The sequence below is a fragment of the Eleginops maclovinus genome, chromosome 19 (genome assembly GCF_036324505.1).
Source record: "Eleginops maclovinus isolate JMC-PN-2008 ecotype Puerto Natales chromosome 19, JC_Emac_rtc_rv5, whole genome shotgun sequence".
Lineage (NCBI taxonomy): Eukaryota > Metazoa > Chordata > Actinopteri > Perciformes > Eleginopidae > Eleginops > Eleginops maclovinus.
Window position 1 is genome coordinate 19,582,318 of NC_086367.1, and position 12,483 is coordinate 19,594,800.

Below are 12,483 nucleotides of genomic sequence, written 5' to 3' on the forward strand. Positions count from 1 at the left end.
TAAGTATTAAAGCCTGGTTGCCCAACATAAAGGGTTGCGTTTTTATGCAATAAATTGTAAATGAAAACGAAAATCAGGGTTATATTGCTTTGACATTTTCTCCCAGTGGCTCTTCAAAATGAGATTAACATGAGATGCCACAAATACCAAAGTTAATAAAACTCTTGATCTATGTTCCCCTGCTCAATGTATTCTTTAAAATGTTTAAACTTAACAATCTTATGTATGAAACCCACTTTTGTAATCAAACCAACTCCATCTTATTTAACAAATACTGACTTATCTTTTAAATATTGTGTGGGTTTAGGTAGAGCTGCAACTAACGATTACTGATCTACTTATTATAACGCTTATCATTTGATCAGAACAGTAAAATAACTGGCAGAACAATTAAAAAATATATATCCTACTCCATTCTGTAAATTGTGACAGGCTGAGAAACACTGATGTAAATAATCATTAGCATATATGTTTTAGCAAGAATTTCTTTAGTTAAATAAACGTACAGTATTATCCTTAAATATAGTAAGGCATACATAGCAACAGTGCCAATAAATTATTGTAAGTTACATCATAAATGTTTTTTTTAAATATAATTATATTTATTTATTGTTTATAGAAACGACATTTTAAAATCAGCTGGTCTGCAAGAGGAAGCGAATCCAAAGGAATGGGAAGTGGTGCTTTCAAGTGACACCCAAGAGCTCGTATTTATTCTAATCGATTGGGAAATTATGAGCTGCTTGTACACAAAAGATATTTAACCTACATATAATTCCACTATAGATATTTTAAAGATGTACATACAATACTGATGTTAGTTTTAACATGTACAAGGCATAATTGATCTTTTAGTGAACGAGAATCCCATACTAGAATAACGGATATTAATCTTCCCATCCTGCTGTTTTCCTGTGAATGCAGCACATCATGGCTCGGGAAGTAGGAGACAAATGAAATGATTGATTTTTAGAAACTTTTCTGTTCTCTTCACTCAATTCACTGACCCTGATTTCAACACGGATTGAAATAAAACACGGTGAGTCTTGTATCATAACCCAGTTTTTTTTTTAATCCGGAGTAAATCAAATCAAATAACATCATTGGTAGCTCTGTGAAGCTACATGATGCTAGCTGATATTAGCTAATCAGTGGAATACAAATCTTTGAAAGGTTTCGTAATTTGTTTTGATCATATTTTTACTTTTTTACCGAAGATGTTGAATGCTTACATGTTAAAGTTGTTACATATATATACATACATAATCTGACACATGACATGTGAGCGTCATTGCTTTGTTTACATTTCACTTCCGCGATGATCGATTATTGAGTTTGTTAAATGCAAAATAAGCACAACAAAGTGGTTTAGATTTACTCAAGTACTGTACTCAAGTAGCATTTTGAGAGACTTGTACTGTACTTGTGTATTTCCATATTTTGCTACTTTTACTCCAGTACAATTCATGTAAATACGTTTACTCCACTACATTTATTTACTACATTTAGTTACTTTGCAAATTTGGATTAATGATTTGAAATATAAATACATTTAGATAAGACTTTCGTTACACCTGGGGTAACATTCACAAGCTACCCTGCAGTATGCAAAGGAATTAAAACTAGCTTCACCAATTATAATCAAATCATGTGTATTATTTTGAAATGGGCCAATCTGCATAACGTCCTTTTACTTGTCTATTGTAGAATAATACCATCTTTTAGGTACAGTTGTGTGGTGGGGTCAGATTACGTTGTATTTACTGCACCGGAGAAGAACACAACACATAACAAACAACAAACGCTGTAGTGTTATCTCTGACCAAGAGTGACCCTGTGAGGATTACAGTAAACAACATGGTCAATAAAAGGTGTGGGCTGGGCAAATTTCAAGTGCCAGTATTTGTTTTTGTGCATAACGCATTTGTGATGGATTAATATAGGATTGCGATTGTAACAACAACGCTTAAAGGGAAAGATCTGCAAAACCAGTCATCTCAATTGATCAAAGTAAAGACAACATTCGATCCACAACTTTCTTTCTTTTCTCGCTTGTTTTGTCTTGCTTTCTTTAAAAAGACAACCAAGTTTAACCAACTAGTTTGTTAAACTCATTGAAATTGTTTAACTCCTTACTCCAATTGCTTGATTTAATACATTATACAATACCATTTAAATATTGAGTGACATTAATGTATGTGATATGAATATATGATTGCAAACTGATTAGTGTTGACATTTGTCATATTTTCAACCTCTCACATTTTAACCTGGACTTCAAAATCAGGTTTGAGCCATGGCCACTATCCAGATCCGGAAGTACCGGGACGAGGACTCCGAGGCAGTGAGGGACACTTACACGCTAGGGATCAGTGAGCACGTGCCTTCCTCCTTCATGCACATGCTGAAACAGCCACCCACCCAAATGGTGCTCATATGCCTGTTCTGCGCCCTCATCACCAGCTCCAAGTCCTTCCTGTTCCCCATCCTGGCCCTCACCCTGGCCCTGGCTGGGGCCCGACAGTTGGTAGTCTATGTGTTCAACGGACACATCGACACCTCACTCAGTAGTGACCTCAAAAACATCAGTGAGACCTACCTGAAGCAGAAGGACTCGTGTTTTTGGGTGGCTGAAGTCGATGGTGTGGTGGTCGGCACGGTGGCTTGCGTCCCTGCTGAGAATGCGCTTGCGTGCTTAGAGTTGAAACGCATGTCTGTACGCCGCAGTCACCGCCGGATGGGCATCGCTAAGGTTCTGTGTCGGACAGTCGCTGAATTTACTCGTGAACGAGGTTTTGCAGCCGTCGTCCTGTTCACCTCTGTGGTGGCTACAGACGCAAAGAAGCTGTATGAGGACATGGGCTACAAGAAGATACGACAGTTTGTTCTTCCTGAGCTTCCTGCCAAAATTATGAACTTCACTATGATAGAATACAGGCTGGATTTACAGAGAGAGGGGAAAAGTGAATGAGAGGTTATTCAGCTGAAACTCTGAGACTGTTACATTTTTCGGTAAAGGAAGCATCCATTTATCCAGCTTCTGTACTTACATTTTGCCGTATGGATTGCCCCAAAAGGGATAGTCCTTATTGTTTTTGTTATCAGATTAAGTGTCAATACAGATCAGGTGTTTGTTAATCTGCTTCACATAAATGACTGTTGAAATAAATGAAACAAGCTGTGGGTCTGGTTTAAGGATTTTAATACTTTACCTTCACATTCTTTTTATGTCAACAAAACAACATAACTGTAGGGAGCTTGTTGTTTTGCAGTAGTTATACTTCATGTTCTTTAGTTCAACAGCATTGCTCTCTGACATAATATTGTATTCTATATACATGTGCAATGTCTACTTCATACCAGGAATAGGAATGTGATCAGGAAACTATTTCCAAGTTGTTCCCTTTGAAACAAAGCCCTGCAGCTTAACATTTTTATATTCCATCACCACATCTGTGATGCTGGAGGCATAAAAGAGTGAGACACCTGTTTAGCCAATTTTTTTGTTTAGAGACAGAGGAAGTTTGTTACCTCCACAGGCATACATTAGGCATGTCGGATATATAAGGATTCGGACAATAACAGTGTTGCAAGCTGCTTTCACGCGACACTCCAGAGCTCGTATTTATCTACATTCTTTATACAATTTAAAGCAGCTCGGTAGGAAAAGTACTTCACCATTTATGTAATTACGCTTTGTATATTTGAAGGATGTTAGTTTGACGGTGGTAGTAGTTCTAATATAAAAATGGATGTTTTAGAAAACGACAAGCCCATACTAGTATGACGGGTTGTGGATTTTCCCATTCTGCTGCTATACAGTGAAAGCAGCACATCCTAGTTGGCGAAGCAGGAGACAGATGCCATAAGACGTGATTGCCTTCTAGAAACTTTTCTGTCATCTATTGACACAACCCACTCTCCCTGACTTCAACAAGGATTAAAATAAAACACGGTAAGCTATGTGTAATAACCTCCTTTATTTCACTGACCGCAAATTCTATTAAATTCAATAACATTCGTGGTAGCTCTGCGATGCTAGCGCTGGTGCTAGCTGCTGTTAGCTAATCAGAGGATATAAAGTCTGTACGTTGATTTTCTTATTTTTTGTACATGAATGCGGAACGCCTACGTGTTAAAGTGGTTAACAACTATATCTGTCTTTTCGTTAAAACCGTTGTATACTGACTCACACGTGACATTTGAGCGTCATCGACATCCGTGTTGATCATTATTCGTTTTGATAAATGAATGAGTTTGTAAAATGGATAAAAACTCAGATCCCACACTCCACTTGGGGTAGATGCAGAGGTGGAACAAATACTCAAATTATCCACTAAGTAAAAGTACCTATACTACATTGATAAAGTACTTGGTTACAAATAAAAGTCCTGTATTCACAATTGTTCTTAAGTAACAGTAAAAAAGTATTAGCATCAAATTATACTTTTAAGTATCAAAAGTAAAAGTACTCCTTCTGCAGAATAGCGCATTATCACCAAGTATTGTATGATAGTTATTGATGAATATGTTCATAACTTCAATGGTGCACTAAAGATGGGGTTTATAACTTATTGGTCCTTATATTATACTTGAGAAATCATTGTAAGGATTTGCATTATGCATTGCTGTCTATAGAAATGGCAGGCTTCAGGCCACTGTGATGCTTTAAGAAACAAAGCAAATATATTACTACGACTGATTTATGTAGTTGTTTGAAAATATTTTGTCACCTCTCTCATTTTGATTTCCTGTTATAAACCAGGGCTGAGCCATGGCCAGCTTTAAGATCCGGAAGTATCGGGACGAGGACTCAGAGGCAGTGAAGGACACCTTCACCTTGGGAATGAGCGAGCACGTGCCTTCCACCTTCATGCACATGCTGAAACAGCCACCCACCCAAATGGTACTCATGTGCATTTTCTGCGCCCTCATCACCAGCTCCAAGTCCTTCCTGTTCCCCATCCTGGCCCTCACCCTGGCCCTGGCTGGGGCCCGACAGTTGGTAGTCTATGTGTTCAACAGACACATCGACACCTCACTCAGTAGTGACCTCAAAAACATCAGTGAGACCTACCTGAAGCAGAAGGACTCGTGTTTTTGGGTGGCTGAAGTCGATGGTGTGGTGGTCGGCACGGTGGCTTGTGTCCCTGCTGAGAATGCGCCTGCGTGCTTAGAGTTGAAACGCATGTCTGTACGCCGCAGTCACCGCAGGATGGGCATTGCTAAGGCTCTGGGTCGGACAGTCGCTGAATTTACTCGTGAACGAGGTTTTGCAGGCCGTCGTCTGTTCACCTCTGTGGTGGCTACAGACGCTCAGAAACTGTATGAGGACATGGGCTACAAGAAGATACGACAGTTTGTTCTTCCTGAGCTTCCTGCCAAAATTATGAACTTCACTCTGATAGAATACAGACTGGATTTACATGGAGGGGGGAGTGAATGAGTAGTTATTCAGCTGAAACCCTAAGACTGTTACGTTTTTGGGGAAAGGGACCATCCACTTATCCAGTTTCTGTACTTACATTTTGCCGTATGCATTGCCACTAAAGGGATAGTCCTGATTGTAGGAAGTACAGTATAGCCCTTTTGGTCGGGAACTGAAGACGTTGTATCACTGCATGCTTTCTCCAAAGCCACCACACTTTACTAAAAAACAAAACTGTTAAATTTTGGTTTCTGTAAATGGAGTCTTGTGGTAACACTGCTTCTGTTCTCTGTCAAAAACAGATGTCTGACAGCATGACAAGGCTATGAAAAATATAAAAAACTGACATTCCTTTAAACTGATATTGATCCTTTAAGTGGCTCTGATACCTTTTTCTGAAGCCCCCGTTAACAGCAATAGACCATAATAACCAGGCTGGCACTTTCCAAGCTAACCCTTTAGCTCAACAAAAGACGGGTAACAGTTTCCACACAGGGATCTGTTTACTCCACACACGCTTAGTAAAAGGTTAGACTTGTTACAAACACACCAGGACAGATTGATCATTAATCCTTTCTTTTTAATAGCAGAGTGAATGTTCATGATGATGATGATGATGATGATGATGACGATGATGATGTTTTGTGTTGATTAAGCTATTTGAAAGTAATTTTATTTTGTAAATTATTTCCTTTCTAATTTATACTTAGAATGAACTCATCAATAAACATACTTCTACAGTTTGTAGCATTCTTTAAAAATGGTTTTGTGTATTAGGGGTTCAAATACTTGCTGCAATCACCATGTTAGGGTTTTCCGATATAGTTGCAATATAAATCAGATGTTTGTAAATCTGAGAACAATAAGGTGCTTCAGATAAATGAGCGTTGAAATAAATAGTAAGAAGTTGGTCTGGTTTTAGGATTTGAATACCAATCCATACTTCACATTATTCTCGTTTCAACAAAAAACATAACTGTAGGGAGCATTTTGTTTTGCAGTAGTTATACTCCATGTACTTTAGTTCAACAGAAATGCTCTCTGACATGATATTGTATACTGTATACATGTGCAATGTGTACTTTATACCAGGAATAGGAATGTGATCTTGAAACTGTTTCCCAGTTTTTCCCTTTGAAACAAAGCCCTGCAGCTTAACATTTTTCTTTCCTTTCACCACATCGGGGATGCTGGAGCCATAAAAGAGTGAGGCACTTGTTTAGCCAAACAGAGTTTTTATTGTGAGAGCCAGAGGAAGTTTGTTATCATGGCCATATGAGATATTTAAGATTCGGGCAATAGCAGTGTCGCAAGCTGCATTCAAGTGACACCCCCAGAGCTCGTATTTATGTACATTCTTTATACAATTTAAAGCAGCCCGGTAGGAAAAGTACATCACCACAGGTGAAATCACGCTTTGTATATTTGAAGGATTTATGTTTGACGGTGATGGTAGTTCCAACAATTATATGGCAAAATGGATGTTTAAGTAAACGAGAAGCCCATACTCGGATTACTGAATTTGGATTTCCCCATTCTGCTGCTATACAGTGAATGGATCACATTCTAGTTGGGGAAGTAGGAGACATGCAATGAGACGGGATTGACTTCCGGACACTTTTCTGTTATCTTGACACAATCCACTCTCCCTGAGTTCAACAAGGATTGAAATAAAACACGGTAAACTATGTTTAATAACCCTCTTCATTTCATCGACAGCAAGTTCAATTAAATCCAATTAAATCCGTGGTAGCTCTGTGATGCTAGCCCTGATGCTATCTGCTGTTAGCTAATCAGAGGATTTAAAGTGTACGTTGAACGGTACGTGTGGTTCTATGATTTTGTTATTAGTTTTTACATTAATGCTGAATGCGTACATGTTAACGTTGCTAGTAAGTATAGCTGTCTTTTCGTTAAAGCTGTTATACACTGACTCACGTGACATTTGAGCGTCATTGACACTGCTTTGTTTACCATTTCACGTTTTTATAGATTGAGTTTGTGAAATGGATAATGAGTCAGATCACAAACTCCACTTTGAGTAGATGCAAGGGTGAAAAAAAGTACTCGTGTTATCTACTTCAGTAAAGTATCAATACTACAGTGTTAGAATACTTAATTACAAGTTAAGTCCTGTATTCAATATTGTTCTTAAGTAAAAGTATTAGCATCAAATTATACTTTAAGTATCAAAAGTAAAAGTACTTCTGCAGCATAGCGCATTATCACCATATATTTCAAATGATTGTATAATATATAATATTGTCATTGATGAATATGTTCATCACTTCAATGTTGCACTGGTAAAGGTGGGGTTTATTACTTATTGATCCTTATTCGTTATATCAAGAAATCATTGTAAGGATTTGCATTATGCATTGCTGTCTATAGATATGGCAGGCTTCAGCACACTGTGATGCTGAAAAGAAACAAAGCAAATATATTACTGTGACTGATTTATCTAGTTGTTTGTAAATACTTACTGACCTCTGATATTTTGATTTCCTGTTTTTATAAATCAGGGCTGAGCCATGGCCAGCTTTCAGATTCGGAAGTATCGGGACGAGGACTCAGAGGCAGTGAAGGACACCTTCACCCTGGGGATGAGCGAGCATGTGCCTTCCTCCTTCATGCACATGCTGAAACAGCCACCGACCCAACTGGTACTCATGTGCCTGTTCTGCGCCCTCATCACCAGCTCCAAGTCCTTCCTGTTCCCCATCCTGGCCCTCACTCTGGTCCTGGCTGGGGCCCGACAGTTGGTCGTCTACATGTTCAAAAGATACATCGACACCTCCCTCAGTAAGGACCTCAAAAACATCAGTGAGACCTACCTGAAGCAGAAGGACTCGTGTTTTTGGGTGGTTGAAGTCGATGATGTGGTGGTCGGCACGGTGGCTTGCCTCCCTGCTGTGAATGCGCCTGCGTGCTTAGAGTTGAAACGCATGTCTGTACGCCGCAGTCACCGCAGGATGGGCATTGCTAAGGCTCTGTGTCGGACAGTCACTGAATTTACTCGTGATAGAGGTTTTGCAGCCGTCGTATTGTACACCTCTGTGGTGCAGACAGACGCCCAGAGGCTATATGAGGACATGGGCTACAAGAAGATACGAGAGTTTGTTGTTCCTGAGCTTCCTGCCAAAATTATGAACTTCACTCTGATAGAATACAGACTGGATTTACAGAGAGAGGGGAGTGAATGAGTGGTTATTTGGCTTGGACACAAAGACAATAACATCTTAGGGTCAAGAAACCATCCATTTAACCAGTTTCTATACTTTTGTTTTGCCAGCATGCATTGTCCCTAAAGGGATGGTCCTGATTGTTTGAAGTTGGGGTTAAAGGAGTGCAGTATAGCCCTTTTGAATCGGGAACTGAAGACTACTGTATATATTTAAAAAACAGACTATATTAAAAAACCATTAGTTTTATTGTTAAACTTCAGTTTTTGTCAATTGAGCCTGGTTGAAAGACTCCAGATCCCTGCTCCAGTTCTTTGTCCAGTGCATGATAAAGCAATGTAAATATTATAAATAAAACAATAAAACTATTCAAACTTAATTGCTTGGTAAACAGGCTGGCACTTATCCAAACTATCCCCTTTAGGTCGGTAAATCACAGGTCACAGTATCCACATAAGGAACTGTTTACTCTCGTTTTGATATCTGCTTAGTCATGTTTCTCTTGTTATAACCACATACACACATGTTGCTTAAGCTTCTTGAAAGTAATGGTATTATTTAATGTTGTAAATGATTTTCTTTCTACATGATACTTATAGAATAAACTGATGGATAAACATGTTTCTACAAGTTGTATTGTTAGGTTTTCTTTTGTTTTTATCAAGAATGCCGTATCCTACACCATTTCAGGCTCACAAATATGTGCTAGCTTAAATCCCTGTGTTATTTATTAAAAAAAAGAAATCCAATAGAAATCCATTGATTGTAAATCAGTGTACACTTAATTGCTTCAGAGAAATGGGGGTTGAAACAAATTGTAAATTGGGGGTCTGGTTTAACGATTTAATTTGTTTGCGTACTTCACATATTTCATATCAACCAAAAAATATAGCTTGAGGAAGCATTGCAGTGTTTATACTTGATGTACTTCAGTCTAAAAGCATTGCTCTCCGACCTAGTATTTTATATCGATGTGTAATATGAACTTCGTACCAGGAATGTGATCAGGGACCATTTCCCAGTTGTTCCCTTTGAAACAAAGCCCTGCAGCTTAATATCCTTTCTTTCCCTTATAACAGAAAGTGAAGCACCTGTTCAGCCAAACAGCATTTTCATTGTGAGAGTCAAGGGTAGTTTGTTATGACCCCAGGCCATGGACAAATCAGATATTTAAGGAGTAAGGAAATACTTTGGTTCTTCTATGGGGTTTGTTTTGCTTATGGGATGCCCACCAGCTCAGGTTGTTTCTTTTTATTAATTAGTTAGTTTCATGTTAAGTCTCTGCCTTCAATCAGGATTTAAGGAAAATGTAGTTCTTTGTCAAAAGCCCCACAGACACACTTGCACAAAGTTGTCACAGTTCATTTTATTTTTATGCTTACTACTGTCCTGAATGATCTTTTTCTTACCTTGTAATTGTTCATATAATAACCTGCACTTAGGCTTACTTGCCATGCCCACAGTTTATATACAGTAAAAATGTAATAACAGCCAAAGGAAAAACTCCTCAGGGAAACGTGCTTTAAAGGAGGAAAGGCCCTTATTAACAACACAATAAACGTGCTTCACAACAATTATAAAATAATAATACAATATAAATAACAATTTACTCAATTATTTCCACTAGACATCGAGTATGTGTCTATAAAACATTTCCATCTTTAATATACCTACCAGTGAATGCAATAATTTACTTATACATCTTTATAGTCCAAGAAAATAAAACTACCCCCGGGCTCCTCTGTGTGTGTGAGGCGGGCCGGCCAGGCAGCAGCTCGGACACCTCAGCTCGGATGTGTCCGGTCAGACTTCCATGGATGGATATAGCCACTCAGGGACGAAGCTGAGCGGTTAGCCGGATTTCTTTTGACACAAACAGGTAAGATTTAGCTCTAACATGTCATCTGGTCAATGGGAAATACATTTAAAACACATTTACATACATATATACGTGTGTGTCTTGCTAAATTTAACTCTATTTAATACGCTTTTGTGTGAGAATGCCATCCGAAGCTAACGGTTGCTATTGCTAGCAGTTGGCCAGGGAGTGTCCCAACTGACAGCTGACAGCACCAAACATCAGCCATAACGAGAGGATTTAAGAACCATTCACAGATGATTAAATACATTATTTGATCATTTAAAAGACTATAATAGAGTCTTAATTATCTCACAGAATTATTCAGCTTTGACTGGGGTTTATTGAGACACGTGGATCATGTTATCCAAGCACTAATTGGTATGATTTAGGCTTTGTCTCGTTTTAATGAACTAATCATAGATTGTTTTCTCCTAATTTGTCAACCAATTTGGTTAATCTGTCGGGAGATCATGTCATGTCAGACTGCAGCCACACCCATGCTGTGATTTATTAATATCCCAACAGTCATATAATTCATTATTAGTGTTATTCGATTTTAAAATGTATATAATACTTGATCATTATCTTAAATAAATGACTAAAATAGCATTACTTTGGTCGGTGAGGCAGTGGGATATGTCTAGCTGTGGTCTCTTGGCTTTGGACTCACTAGATGGCACCAAATTACATATTCACTCTTACAGTTGACGTTTTTCTTGATAGATTTGTGTTTTTTCCGTTGAAAGTACATTAACATTTCAGCACTTTAATGCTATTTTGATACACATTGAAGTGCAGGAAAAAACAGGCTCTACTCCTGTTTTCAATGGATGACCTATTTTCCCTGTCTGCATTGTGGAGTGTTGAGGATGAATATCATTAGCATGCATGTGGTGGAGAGGGAGCCCAACATTTGTCAGTAAATGTTTTATTTAATATATAGTTTAAACGGTACAACAACAAATATGTGAGGATTTGCTACTACATTTATTTTATTTTAATTCACTAAAGCAGTTGATTTTCTGGATTTAAGTCATGAAGACATTACTGAACTAAACTATGTTTTGTGACGTCTCTAAGAGTTAGTTTCATGACACAGCAGTTTGCATTTCAGCCCACGATTCAACTATCAATATGACAGTTTAACTCAACAAACTTCAGTCATATTTCCTTAAGATAGTCTTCTGGACACCAGCTTCGAGGGTGTAGATGTGCTCCCATTTACCTTGTTCAGTGACGTCCCTTTGTTCCTGTACCTGCAGACCCGAGGTTCAGTGCTACGCTCCTCCTAAAAATCCCCCAAACCTTCCTGTGCTGAGGAAAAACTCACAGCATCAGAAGCTTTTCTCTGCCGTTGTGAGGAGGCAATTCTTTGGTTTTTGGCTGCTGGTTGTCTCTGTATTATTCCCTCAGTGGGAGATAAGGGCTCCCGCCCTCGCTGCCTCCCACAAATTCCTGACACCCCCTCTGTCGTCATTGACATAAAAGGGTGCAAAGAGACTGCAGAGGTTTGTTTTGTGTCCCTGAACATCCTCTACTGTGTATTAATGGCCTAAGAGCATGTCATTTTACATACTCTAAATGCACATTTGACTTGTATTAAGGCTCTGAACCCACAAAATACTGCCTCAATCAGTTTATTCTGTCCTCAAAAGAGAAATAATTAGATGATGACTTTGTAGACTAGTTTTATGAGGAGTGCCTTATTTGGAAATATCTTCCCCTGTGAAGACTGTGTCTCTTTATTTCTGATACTGAATTACATTGTAAACATCTCTTATTAGTGTGGAAGCTGAAAGCCTTTTGAACAGAAACCCCTGCAGAGTTTGCTTCCATTGCAGAAAGATGACAGCACAGAAACAGAGAGTTTAAAAGAGGCCCAGCCATGCAGTTAACTGATAAAAGCTGATAAAGGAGAGTTAATCCATCAGGCGGGGCCATAATGCTTACAGTGTGCTGCATAACAGAGCTTCACCTGGGCCTTTTGTGTGCAACCACAATGAAACGGCATC

At 38.6% G+C, this 12,483-nt stretch overlaps 3 protein-coding genes across 5 annotated transcripts in view; all 3 read left to right on the top strand.

Annotated features, from left to right (window-relative positions):
- The first annotated feature begins 794 nt into the window (after positions 1-794).
- Positions 795-6,168, top strand: LOC134881574 (probable N-acetyltransferase camello). Of its 2 annotated transcripts, XM_063909018.1 has the most exons (3): positions 795-1,039; positions 3,823-3,955; positions 4,766-6,168. In XM_063909018.1, exon 3 carries the CDS (start codon positions 4,775-4,777, stop codon positions 5,444-5,446), a length of 672 nt encoding a protein of 223 aa, XP_063765088.1. In that variant the 5' UTR covers positions 795-1,039; positions 3,823-3,955; positions 4,766-4,774; the 3' UTR covers positions 5,447-6,168. The 2 variants fall into 2 exon arrangements, with proteins under 2 accessions (XP_063765088.1, XP_063765086.1); XM_063909016.1 differs by lacking the exons at positions 3,823-3,955; positions 4,766-6,168 and adding an exon at positions 2,288-3,183 and having other exon boundaries at positions 820-1,039.
- A 654-nt stretch (positions 6,169-6,822) lies between these two features.
- Positions 6,823-9,240, top strand: LOC134881575 (probable N-acetyltransferase CML1). 2 transcript variants are annotated; one of them, XM_063909020.1, is made up of 2 exons: positions 6,823-7,249; positions 7,951-9,240. In XM_063909020.1, the coding sequence occupies exon 2, from the start codon at positions 7,960-7,962 to the stop codon at positions 8,629-8,631; it is 672 nt and encodes a 223-aa protein (XP_063765090.1). In that variant the 5' UTR covers positions 6,823-7,249; positions 7,951-7,959; the 3' UTR covers positions 8,632-9,240. The 2 variants fall into 2 exon arrangements, with proteins under 2 accessions (XP_063765090.1, XP_063765089.1); XM_063909019.1 differs by having other exon boundaries at positions 6,836-7,108.
- Positions 9,241-10,344: 1,104 nt separating this feature from the next.
- Positions 10,345-12,483, top strand: part of dctn1b (dynactin 1b) — a 28,282-nt gene continuing 26,143 nt past the window's right edge. The window contains exon 1 of the mRNA XM_063908987.1: positions 10,345-10,489. The gene's annotated coding sequence lies outside the window, so the exon portion shown is untranslated. The remainder of the gene's footprint in view (positions 10,490-12,483) is intronic.